The sequence below is a fragment of the Notamacropus eugenii genome, chromosome 3, assembly GCF_028372415.1.
Source record: "Notamacropus eugenii isolate mMacEug1 chromosome 3, mMacEug1.pri_v2, whole genome shotgun sequence".
Lineage (NCBI taxonomy): Eukaryota > Metazoa > Chordata > Mammalia > Diprotodontia > Macropodidae > Notamacropus > Notamacropus eugenii.
In genome coordinates, this window is record NC_092874.1 from 49,197,469 (window position 1) to 49,210,743 (window position 13,275).

The following is a 13,275-nucleotide window of genomic DNA, read 5'->3' on the forward strand; positions in this document are numbered from 1 at the left end:
TTGAGTGGGCTGGGATACAGAAGCCTTGACTTCTGTGTCTTTCCCTGATGGTAAGCATTGTTCTTCCTCATCAGAAAGGAAGGGAGGAAATACCTGTTCACCAAGAAAGTGGCCTTCTATAGTGTTATTTTTTTTCCCTTTTCTGGGCATTTTCCCAGCCAGTGACTTGACTTCTGAATATTCTCTTCACACCCACTTTGCCTCTGGATCCTCCCAGCCAGAGCTTGGGGTCTGAGATTCAAATGCTGCTTCCCAGCCTCAGGGCTTTGGGTGGGGGCAGGGCTGCTATTCAGTGTGAGATCAAGTTCAGGTGCTCAGGTGGGGGCAGGGCCGCCTCATGGGCTCAGTTCCCTCAGGGGGTTTATGCAGAGACCTTCAACAATGGATCCTGGTTCCTGCCTGCTTGGGGAGCCCTGGTCTGCTCCCGCCTCAGCTGCTGCCTCCTGAGGGGACCTGAGCTATGGGGGCACCCCACTCCCCTCTCGACCCACCAAAGAGACTCTCTCACCTACCCTCGTCACCTGTGGGGGGAGGGACCCATGTGGCCGCTGGAGATTCCGTCCCTGAAGCCCGCCCGGATCTGCTCCTCTCGGCGCCGCGTGGCCAAGGAGGGCTGGGTTCTGGGTCCGCAGTGCGAGGACCTTTTGTGAGAGGTTTTCAGGCTCTCTGGAACAGAAATCTTGTCTGCTCTGTTGCTCCATGGCCTCTGCTGCTCCAGAACTTGTTGGAAGCTCTTTTTTACAGATATTTTATGGGCGGTGGGTTCGGAGCTAGTGTATGTGTGTCTATCTACTCCGCCATCTTGGCTCCGCCTCTAAATGGCCTTAATCTGAAAAAAAAATGTGAATGGCAGATGCGAAAGATCACAGTTTATTTTCTTTGCAATTCAGTCTTGATTTATTTATTTCAAGGCTAGAATTTCTTTTAGCTATGGAAAATATTTAAAAACCCAGACCAAAGGGTCATATTTGCAGTGATTCAGTGATGGTGTGGAACCTAGAGTGGTGGGACATGCCTGTAGACCAAACTCCAGGGGAGATGGAGATTGGTACATTTCTGGAGTTTTAAGCTGCTGTGAGCCCGATGGGATGTCTGTACCAAATGTGGCATGACTGTGGTAACCTCCTCTGATGGAGGAATACCAGGCTGCCTAAAAAGGGGTGAATTGGCTTAGATCAGAAATAGAGAAGATCAAAGATCTAGAACTCCTAAAAGGTGGGATTGGACTAGTGTGGATCTCTTATATGTCCAGCCTGTGTGAGATGGGGGAGACCCAGTCTAATAAACCAACCAACCAACCAACAAACCAACCACAGCCACAACCACCATCACTACCACCACCACAACAGCAAATAAACAAATGAAAAATATATAGGGCATTGGTTTTGGAGTCAGAGATCTCAGCTGGAATCCTGGCTCAGCTATTTATGACTTCTGTGACCTTGGGCAAATCACTGAACCTCAGTTTCCTCTTTTCAGAATAAATAGGGGAGTGAAGGGATGAGCCTGAAGGCCCCGTCCAGCTCTAAACCTATGTAATATAATTCAGAATTGAAAATGATGACTTATAAAGGATAACCCATAGAAGTTTATGTTTATATCACTCTCTATTTACACTGTTGTCCTGTCTCAGAGAAACAAAGCTTGGAATTCATCTTGCCCCTTTTCTTTCCTTAGCTTTTCAATTTTATTCACCTGTAAACCACACCCTGTCTAAATGGGTTCAGTAAGAGCTCATTTCATTAATGGTTTCTGATCCTTTCAAGAGTTATTTTTTTGTGTTATTTTCATCTATACACATCAAATAGTGACTAGAGAAAGTTGTTGTTCTTTGGGAAAATGGTGAAATCTCATTGTTTTTCATGCAGATGATTTAAAGTTGTCTAAAATCACCCCCGAGCAAAGACAATTGGTAAATTGTGTGTGTGTGTATAATATATATGTGTGTATTCAATTGACTAATTATGTTTATATTCACACAATTTACCAACTGTGTGTGCATGTACACACACATATGTGTATATATACATAGAGGGCCCCACAAAAGATCCTACTCATACATGTGTAACAGTGTGACCTCTTTAAGAAGATGGGTAATAGCTAGCCCACACAAATTTGCCATAGAATGAGCTGCCGTAGTGTTCCTGAGGATGACAAAACTGCCAATCAATGATAAACTTGGTTCCCGGTTTGACTTGGTCTTCTCCCACTTCTCTGTTTTGGGCTTCCTCTGAAGCTTTGTTCCTCACCTAACTTCCGCTCTTGCAGCCTGAGAGTACAAAACTAGAAATAAGAAGACCTGAGTTCATATGCTGCTTCAGATACTAACTCACTAACTGGATGAAACTGGACAAATTGAACCCTTAATCTCTTTCTTTGTGCCCCAGTTTCCCCTTCTATAAAATGGAGGTGGTTGCTGCCTCCCAGGGTTGTTGAGAAGCTCAGATGTGTGTAAAGTGCCTAGAAAAATTTTAAGCATTGCATAAATGTCAATATAACCCCTCTCCCAAGGATGTTGCTATGGAAACTTTGGGAAGCGAGAATGTCAAGAAAGCAAGCAGAGTTAAGACCTGATGGAGCAGCAGAGTGGGCAGGAAGATGGGAGACTTGGTCTCATGCACCACCTTTCTCACCCCCAAGTCTTAAACTGCAAGGGGAATCCTGTTGGCTGTTTGTAATGGCTATTAAGCTGTATAACCGTTTGTAATTGTTCATGGCCACACCTATTACTGTGCTGCTTGGAATGGAGAGAAGGAAAGATTACCCGAAGGGGAGAGAAGATTTTCTTTAGCCCAGGTTGAGGGGAGCTGACTAGAGAGAGAATTTCTGCCCTTCTAGTAATCTCTGAGCTATCTCTACTCCAGACTGCTTATGAACCCAGGGAGAGAGTAAAGAAAGAAAGAAGACAGTAGGAGTCAGAGGTTGGGATCGGTGCCTTAGTACAGGTAATCAAACATTCTACACATGGCACCTAGCCAAAAGTCCACCAGGCTACATCAGCTTAAAAATTAATTGATAATTAATTAAATGATAATTACTACTACTACTACTAACTACTACTACTGCCACAGCTACTACTGCTGCTGCTACTACTACTACTACTACTACTACTGCCCTCTCATGTAGGAGGGTGCTGGTAGAGGCCATTCATTAGAAATGTCTCTTTATGCCTCACCACATAAGTGTTGGACTGAGTACAGACACCCAAATGGCTTTGGCCCTACTCTTAGAACCCCAGCCTTAGAACCCCCAAAATATAGTGATCCATCAACTTCCGCTATCTCAGAAGCAGAGACTATAAGTATGCATCACTGTGGTAGGTTCAAAGAGACATTCTCAAGTGGGAAAGGCATCAGGGGATAGAGCATTTTATTAGTCATATTAATTAAAGCTGGGATGTGGGATATCCCCCTATATACATATGTAAACACATATGCAAACATACACACACACACACCACAGTGTCCCAAAAATCTTAGTGAGGTTTCAAACTAGTTTTAAAACATTAATGCACTAAGACTTTTGGGACATGCCATGTGTAAATTTTGCACACACCTATACATGGCTGTAAGTGTATGTATATACATAAATACATACATATGCCACTGTGGTCAGAATCTAGCCCTGATATCCTGTTTTCCTAGTTTGTGATCAGAGGAAAGAGAACAAGACCTTTTCCAATGCTTCCTGGTTCTCATGCTGATCTTTTGCCATGAATGCTTTTCACCTGTGGTGCCTTGCCAAACCCAGCACTCCTCAGCAGACATATGTGGAGAGGTGGCTTCCTTTGGGTCACAGGTGTTTAGAGTATTTGTGGTTTATGCAGATTTTCCTGATTAAATAAATCACTCATGTTCATTATCACCATGTTATATGATACAACTGGTCATTAAACGATTTGGTCCTTCAGGAAGGAGATCAGAGAAACAGGGGAGGGGGTGGAGGGGAGCTTGTGAACCTTCCCTTGAGTAGGCTTAACTTGAACCAAGGCTGAGAAGCTTGGGGGTAGCTATATTTTTCAAACTCAAAGATCACTGCTCATTCTCTGTGATTAATATGGAGGCAAGTGACAGAAGGACCTGAGGCTTGGTAATGTTGAAAACTTCCTCTTATTTGGGTTGAAGAGGAAACTACATGTCCACCTGGAAGGTTATAGAATCCTACTCAACATGTAGAGAAGTGAGAAAACTGAGGGATAGGGTTGAGGAGGGGTTTTTAGAGGGCTGTGTGAATTGGGATTGGAGAGGGTGAGGGACAGGATGGAGGGGGACTTTTGGAGGGGTGGATGAAGTGGGTGGTGAGAGGGTAGGAGGGGAAGATAAAGTAATAGGTATAAGGTAAAGGCTAAGAAAGAATATAGTGAGTAAAAATAAGATGGAAGGAAATTCCCAAATAGTGATTATAATTTTGAATATGAATGGGATGTTTATAGCAGCACTCTTTATGGTGGTAAAGAACTGGAAATTGTAGGGATCTCTAGCAATAGGGGAATGGCTGAACAAGTTATGGTGTACGATTGTGATGGACTGCTACTGCACTAAAAGAAAGGCAGGGAAAGATTTGCATGAAATGATGAAGAGCAAAGTGAGTAGAACGAAGAGAACACTGTATATGGTAAGAGCAATATTTTTTTTAAGAAAGACTTTGAGTGACTAAGTAATTTTGATTATTATAAATACACAAATTAAAAATAAAGGACATATAAGGAAAGATGCTATCTGTATCCAGAGAAAGAACTGATAAATAGAAATATGTATATAATAATTTTAAATATATATACAATACACACATATAAAATCATATATGTTTACATGTACACATACATATGTATATACGTACACACATACTTATTCTCATGTCTCATGTTAGCCATCTCTAGGGTGGGGGTGGAGAAGAAAAAAGGGGATAAAAGAGAAATTGACATGATGACTGTTGTATATTTAGAAGGAACAGCAAGTTGTACACAGCAGATTTGCAGTTTCATGTGCAATCTTTTTTTATTGTATTGTTTTATGGAAATGCTTGTTTTTGTCCTATGAATTGAAAAGAAAAAAAAGGAATTATTGCTAAGACCAGTCAAGAAACTGAAGACCTTAGGGGCACAGTTGCTATCTTCATCATTGCTCAGCTGATTGAAGACAGAAACTTTAGAAGAGAAAAGTAGACTTGGGTAGTGAATAGGAAAAAAACCCCATTTATTTTGAATATGTCAAATCCAATCAAGAGAATTTCAAATGAAAATGGAGAGGGAGGAAAAAATTACCCAGAAGAAAAGCAATAGAGGGAATCAGTAACTCATATCCCTAAAGATCAAGTACTAAAACCCACAGCCTCAGATATACCACATGAACAAAATAGGGATGAGAAAGTAAATGTGGTAATGTAGACATGGGCAAGTCATCATCTCTCAGTGCCTTACTTTCCTTATCTATAAGTGGGAATAAAAATATCTGTAGTATTTGCTGCAAAATTTTATTATGAGGTTCTTATGAAGGATATAAAGTGTTTTGTGAATCTTACTATGTTATGTTAATGTTAGCTAAGATGATGATTGAGGGTGATGCTAGAGATCCTAATGGAAGGAGACAAATTTGACCTCAGTCATGGCTCATAATCAGAATACGACTATGGAAAGAAATACTTTATTCAAAAGGAACAAAATAGATACAATTTAGCTTGTACCTTACCAATAATCTTAGATTTTTAGAGGTTATGGCAATGGCAACAAGAGCAGTTAACAGCAAATAAATCTAAAAGAGAAGCATGGTCCTGTATTAATAGTGGCAGAAATACTAAGGCTAAGGACAAGCTAAAACCGATGATAAATGCAAAGGATGACAAAAAGGACTTTTCTTCTATTATAAAGGCTATGCCAGGGGCAAGACAGAAATCAAAGACAAGCTAACAGTACTGTGTAAGGTCAAAATGGGACAGTGGTAATGGATGACAAAGAGAAGACAGAACTATTCAACTCCTACTTTTCTTTTGTTTTCTTTTGCCAAGTAGAGTGGTCTTTGGACTAAGAAAGATATATTTTAAAACATGGTTAGCTGTGAGTTGAAACCAAAAATAAGTGAGGAAATCTTAAGAGAGTAAGAACTTCAATATCCTTAAAGAGTTCAAGTCATCAGCTGTGCACAAACTCCATCCCAAAGTACTAAAAACATTGTCAGACAAGATTGCACGGTGATCTTTGATAGGTTTTGGAGAATCAGAGAATCTTTAACTAGATAGACTAGAATGATGGGCTGAATTAACATGAAATTCAGTAGAGTTAAATGCAAGGTCTTCCAAGAGGATTCAAATAACCAACTGCCCAAGCGCAGGGTGAGGGCAATGAGGCCAGTGTCTTAGAGCTGTAAGGCATATCCCATCTGCTATTTAATTCAACCCATCCTTGATCAAGGATTTCCTCTACAACCTGCAGAAAATGATCATCTGCTTAAAAACTTCCAATGAGGGATGGATGTGATTCCACTTTGGGGAGAGTTCTGACTGTTAGTATGCTAGTTCCTCATTTTGAGCCTAAATCTCAGCTACTTTTACTTACTTCTCTTGGTTGTGCCCTCTGGAGCTACATAGAACAAATCTAATTTGTCTTGCTCATGACAGCCCTTCAAATATTTGAAGACAGTTCTTACGTCCTCCGAATTTTTCCCTTCTCCAGGCTAAACATCACCAGTTCTTCCATGTAAAATGTAAAAACATGTAAAAACAATCTGGATATTTAATGAGGGAAAACCTAGTTAGCTGTGTGGTAGAGTGACCAATAAACTCAGCATGATCTTAGATTGAATTAATAAAGTAAGTGGTTCCACTTGACCAAAAGTAGGAACTATAAAATGAAAAGAAAGAGATAGACTGGGAAAATATATTTGCTATAACAATATCATAAAACCGTCTGACCTCCAGAGCTTACAAGAAACTGAAACATAAGAGTAATATATGCCACTACCCAGTGGTGAAATTTTCAAGGGACATCAATCAATCAATCATCAATTGATCAACATTTATTAAGTACTCTGATGTCTCAGGTGTTAAGATTTGGAGCCATTATGCCATATAAAAAAGTATTAATAGTCCCCAAAGATCACATCAATGCAAATCAAGACATCTTTAAGATGTCATCTTACTGCCTCTAAAATAGCAAAAATAATGAAAAATAAAAATGATCACTGTTACAAAGAGCCAGAACTAAGTGTAGGCAAGGTAGACAGCCCCTGAGGGGCTAACATGGAAAGGAGCACCATGAAGGATGCATTTATTATTAATTTGTTGTTCCCTCCTGGTTCATACATCCATCCCCGACTCTGGTTAATTGCTTCTTCCACTTCTTTGGGGTTAAGCCTATGACTCACTCAACACGTGTGTTCCTCCTGAATCATGTTATTGCAATTGTACAATACTGAGTTCTTAAAACATATGAGTGTCTGTATACATAAGTTTCAAGCAGAAAAAAGGGGAGTGCTTCATCACAAACTCTCAGAAATCTCTGTATGGTACTTAAATCAATAAAGCATTGATTTAACGCTTACTCTGTGCCAGGTGCAGTTGTAAGCTCTGGGAATACAGTTACAAACAAACAAGATAATCTTTACTCTCAAGGAGTTTATGTTCTGTTAAAGGTAGAGAACACAGGGTAAGCTGGAAGAATGGAAGGGCGTCATGGAAATAGGTAAGAAGGGACATAGAGACTTGATTCTGATTGTGATAAGGTAAAATCTCCCCAGATCCTGGGGCAGAATCCAAAGTTCTGGTGGGGAGAGGGTAGGTGGAGATGAATGTGCTGGCCAAGTAGCATGGTGTAGAAATGGTGGCTGGGAAGATATCATTCCTACACAGCTTTCCTTTTGGACTTCATCATGAAATTTACCATCTTGTGAAATGCATCAACCCTGAAATTCACACCTCATTAGTACCCCATGTCTGGGCGCTCCTCCCACTTCTGATCTGACAGGGTAGAGTGTAAACATCCTAGAGTTCTTTCCACAACTTCCATTTAAGGAGGTGGTATAGGGAGTCTATCCCATCATTTCCGATCCTGCTATACTCCTGGACTTAACCATGCCCCCTTGATGAGACCTCTCCCCCCCACCCCCAACTCAGCTTCTTTTTATTTGTTGTTTTCCCCACCTAGACTGTGAGCTCCTGTTGGTCAAGGACTGTTTTTTTTTTTGCCTTTCTTTATATTTACAGAACTTATCACAGTGCCGACCACATAGTAGGTACTTAATAAAGATGTATTGTATAATACATATTTATTGACCCACTATTTATTGATTATCCCATTCTCCTTATTTTGCCACTCATTTCTCCACCCCCCTTTTTAGTCCAACTAGATTCTTTAAACTGAGAAGACTTAAACAGGACATATCCCTCTCATCCCCCAATCTCAAATTTCCTCTTTCTCCCCATCTAATTCCAAACCCTTCCACCCCCTGAGTTTGAGGATGTGTTGTATGGTGATATCGGGATTCTCAAGTGGTAGGTGTACCTGAGTTTAACTTATCTGGTGATAATATACTCAGATCATCTTCTTCCCTATTGTATCTGTTAAATTGCCTTCTCAGATTGTGTAGGTGACATAACACACCCTGGCCCTAATAGATATATTGTACTGTACTTTGTAATTTAAGAAAAGATCAGATGACAGAAGGAGGAAGAAGAAAAAGAGACTAATTGAGGATTAAGGAATCTGACCATTAAGAGATTAGATTTATTTTGCTGGACTCTGGCATAGCTTAACTCTTGATGGCAGTAGCTTGGGGGGAGGGAAGGCAGAGGCAGAGGTATGTAGTGTGTACTCTATACTGTGCTTTAATACTTCTTGGATCCATAATCTTACTGATGGGGACATTCTCTCCATAAGTGCAGATTGCAACCTGTCTGCACCTTCTCATCCTGTGAGATACTCATTTCTATTCTTCTGTAGAACCTCCACAAACGATCCATTTAGCATATGCAGGCCTTCCTATATTGGGTGAGTTACAGTGTTGTACTCTGGCTACAGAGAGCCTTCACGTAATGTCCCCAATATGGATCCTGAATTCTCTAAGTCACTAATCTAGGGGAACATGAGCTCTGACAAAAATCTTCTGAACTGGAAAGATTCCTCAGGCATGGTCCCTGAGATGGACTGAGTCTGCTGTCTAATCAGCTAAGGACAGAGAGACTCATCACCAACATAATTAATCAACAATTATTTGTTAAACACTTATGTGCCAGGCAGTAGGTATACAAATAAAAGGAATGAAACTATCCTTCTTACAAAGAGTTTATATTCTAGAGGAAGAGAAAATTACATGTATTAAAGTATATTGCAGAATAAATATCTGGATTTTATATGAATAGGGAACTCTTGAGGAAGCTTTGTACCAGCACAGGGCAACACCTTTTCTCTGATGTAAAGTCAAAGAGAATTGCTTTGAGCAGTGAGTGTAACTTCTCCTGGATCACATAGCTTGTAGGTCTCCAAGACAGGACGAGGACCTTGGCCCCTGTGACTCTGAGGCTGACTTTCTCTCCACTACACAAGACGTCACCACAAACACAAGCCGCCAGTTGCTTGTTTCCCACAACACTCCCCAGTGGGGCTTGAACCAGATTAAAATGTAATTGGGAAATAGTGAACAAAACAAATAAAAGTTTGATATGAAATAAAATAAAGATAAGTCATAGATACTCTAAATATGTGGTTTTTGAAGTCAATCCATGGCCCACAGGGATCTCCATGTACAGTTTAATGGCCCCAGTCTTTATTTCAACTGAGGCAAATAGAGGTTAAGTGACTTGCCCAGGGTCACACAGTGTCTGAGGCTGAATCTGAACTCAAATCTTTATGTCTCCAAGCCTGGTGCACTACCCATCCATGTCTCTGCCTGCAGATCTAGGGCTCTTTTCCTTATGTCCCAGAAATGTGCCAATTTCCTTTTCTTAATAGTGAGATTTTTCAATCTTTCAATGTCTGTTTACAATCTGTTTCCTCTTTTGCAAAATGTCCATTCATATTCTTGACCATTTGACTCTTCTGCATTTTCACTCTCCTTTAAAGTCATACTCCAATAATGTATCATTATCACATAGTTGTGGTTAATCATTGTATGTTTCTGATAATTATTTTTATGTGATCAAATAAATCCACCATAACCAAATACTTTTGTGATCTCATTAATTTGGATATTCCACCTATTGATTCATTCAGATCTTGGCACATCCATAAATGTCCATCTTGTCTAACTCTTATTCATACCTTTCATGAGTTTACCCCAGTGAAGTGAGCTGGGAACTTTCTTTCTCTTTTTTGACATTGTGAGACTACAAGGAGAATGCTCAGGTCTTCTACTGGTCATTTCTCACTCTCATCATCAGACCAATCTATCTTCTTTCCTGATCATAAATTTTCCTAATGAGAGCCTTTATTCCAGTTCTTATTTGTTATGTTTTTTTGCAGCTTGTCTCATACCCAACATGCATCTTTTCCTTGCCCTCTGTTATACTAACTTTTATATCGTTATATGACTCACATCCTACAATAGTGGTAGAACATTAGTATTAAAAGATGAGCTTTTGTTTCCAGGAATTTGGAATTATTAAACGGAGCTCTGTAAATTTCCTGAAGGCACTCCAGGGCACCTGAACTCCTTCTGCTTAATTCTGGGCCTAACCAGATATTCATTTGTACTGCCTGCCCAGGAGATCAACTGGACGATCTGTTGATCTATTCATCCAACTCTCTACTGATCTATCTTGATCAACCTATGTAGATAGATACAGATGGGCTAAGAGACAGTAAGAGAATTCTTTAGGCTGTTCATTTAATGGCATGTAATAATCTGGTCACAGACATTTTTCATCCACTTGATCTTTCCTATGTGGATACTTAGGCCAAACTCTTGAATGCTTGTGGATCTCCTCCAGGAGGCTCTGCCATGTTCCACTTCTTGATGCAGCCAGCATAAAAAGGTCATCTGCAAAGAGGACGATCTGAAAACTTCACCATCCTAGGGAATTTCTCTTCAACTCAGATGGTAAATATACAATCTACTGTGAAATTTTGCTTTTAGTTTATGATCCCTGCCCAAATTTCTGGTATCTCTCCCTGCCTTTAAATGCCTTCTCAGCTGGGAGTTGTGTTGTCTCTTGCATGAATCTCTTCTCTAAGTTCTTGGTCCAGTCCAGTTGCTGTTCCTGCCTTTGTTCTTTTTAGTCTCATTTCTACCTCTTTGACAAGCACTTCTAGGATTAAGGCATCAGAACTCAAGCGCTGTGTCTCTACCTTCCCTGATGCAGAAAGCAGTTTGTTCTAAAAATCTTTGCAGATTTTTTCCATTTTTCTTCTTGTGGTTGTCCATGCTCTTTTTTATCCTTAAAAATCCTTGGGGTTACTTTGCTTAGCTAGATCCCTTATCAAGCTTTATTTAAACTGGTTCTACTCTTCGCTATTTACATTACTCTTCACTATTTACATTCACCTCACAATCATTGGAAGTGACTCTCCAAATCGTGGGAGGATTTCCATCATGTACTAGACAGGTGCTCCCATGAAGACAATAGGCTTCTACTATTTGTCAGCCTGACTTTTCAATTCTTGTCTTTGATTAAAATATCACTGTATAAATTAATAGCTTATTTTCCTTTTTTTTTTTAATTAAAAAACAATTTTCACTAGGATCTACAAGATACTCTATTTAGGAGCTTCATTTTTTTTCTTATGTGTGGTAGAAGTATTTGTTTATACAGTGTATGCATGTTAAGAAAGAAGAAAGAGTGCTAGCCTAGCTTCCTTTGGGTTCCAGGCTTGCTTCTACCACATAATTCTACCACATATTGCCTATAGTCAAATCAAGTCAACCAAAACTTACTTAAGTGCTCACTACTGCCAGGCACTATGGTAAGCACTGGGAAGACAAACACAAGCAGAAAAAAAAGGGAAGCTTGTATTTTAATGGGGAAAGATAACCCATGGTGGAGGTTGAAAAGAGGGGGCCGAGTGGAGGACAGTTAGAGGAAGCGCTGGGGAGGAGCCTGGAGAACAGTGAAGGCTGGGTGACCTAGGCCTCCAATCAGAAAAAATTCCTCAATGCAAACTCCCTACACTAATGAAATTACATATCTGGAACCCCTCCTCTTGAAAAAAGCAAGAGAAAGGTTCAGGCTCATCACACTCCATCAGAAAACACAATTTACAATGTTACTGAATGACCAAACACTGACAAAAGACATACCTGGTCTCCACGAGGTCCTGACTGTCGAAACCACCTCATCTCCTCTTCCAGCTTCATAACCATATTTCTCAAATCATTCTTTTCCTCAGTCAATTGGCTGATATGTCCTGTCAGCTCAGCATTTTGTCTTAGTAAACTTTCAGTCAATGAGCTACAGGAAATGCCTGGTGATACTAAAGTGGGCTAGAAAGGAAAAAAAAAGTGACATGAAATCAGATCAACAACATATAAAAATAGTGACAAAAACACAATGTATGATCATATTCTTGGGAGCCGTTTAAAGTCTTATTACAACTTGGATGTTCTATAAACAAGGAAACTACTGCATTTTGTGAGAGGACAGATTGGGCAATGTAAAGTCACATATAGGGATAAGGTGAACTGCTCTCAATTATCCACGCTCATGAGGAAGAGACAGGATATGAATAAGTCAAATTTCGGTCATTCTAAACCTTAACCACTAGTTTCTTTCATTATTATCCCAAACTAAACCTTTTAAACGATCAATAACAAACAAAAAAAGATGGCCTTAAGTTTCGCTTCCATTCTCTTCACGCTGCTCACTATTATTTCATCCAGAAAATCCCCCAAAGCTGTCTTAGCAGGAAGGCAAAGCAAGAGATGCATTACACTGCTATTTTCAAAAAATCTCTACAATTTTCTGACAAAATTGAAGTCCATATTGCTTTATAAATGGTTAAAAATTTCTTACCTCCCCCTGCTGGGAATATCCAGTAAACTTTTGTAATTGTAAAAGAATGGGATCAATATTTTTCTGGACCCAAATGAAAAAACAAAACCTCATGGCTTAATTCTACTAATTTGGGGAGTGTTAAACTCTGTAAATACAACAATCAGAACTAAAGCTCTTCTTCACATAATTCTCCCTTCTCACATTTTACCTTTAGGCTAAAAACTTTACATAATTTATTTTTAACTGGCTATATTTCTTAACCTTAAAAGCCTAAAGAAATGTTAGATATTATTAAGGAGAGTTTTGTTAAAAAGTATATATAAGCTCAAGAAGACAGTACTTTTTTGGATGAATGAA

The 13,275-nt window shown here is 39.7% G+C and overlaps 1 protein-coding gene and 1 long non-coding RNA gene across 16 annotated transcripts in view; both read right to left on the reverse strand.

Moving 5' to 3' along the window:
* Positions 1–13,275, reverse strand: part of LOC140530917 (uncharacterized) — a 1,083,438-nt gene that overhangs the window by 770,697 nt on the left and 299,466 nt on the right. The gene's annotated exons all lie outside the window — the stretch shown is intronic.
* Positions 9,261–13,275, reverse strand: part of LOC140531012 (uncharacterized) — a 72,481-nt gene continuing 68,466 nt past the window's right edge. The window contains 1 exon segment of the mRNA XM_072650213.1: positions 9,261–12,407. Coding sequence (XP_072506314.1) covers positions 12,398–12,407 — 10 coding nt within the window. The 3' untranslated portion in view covers positions 9,261–12,397.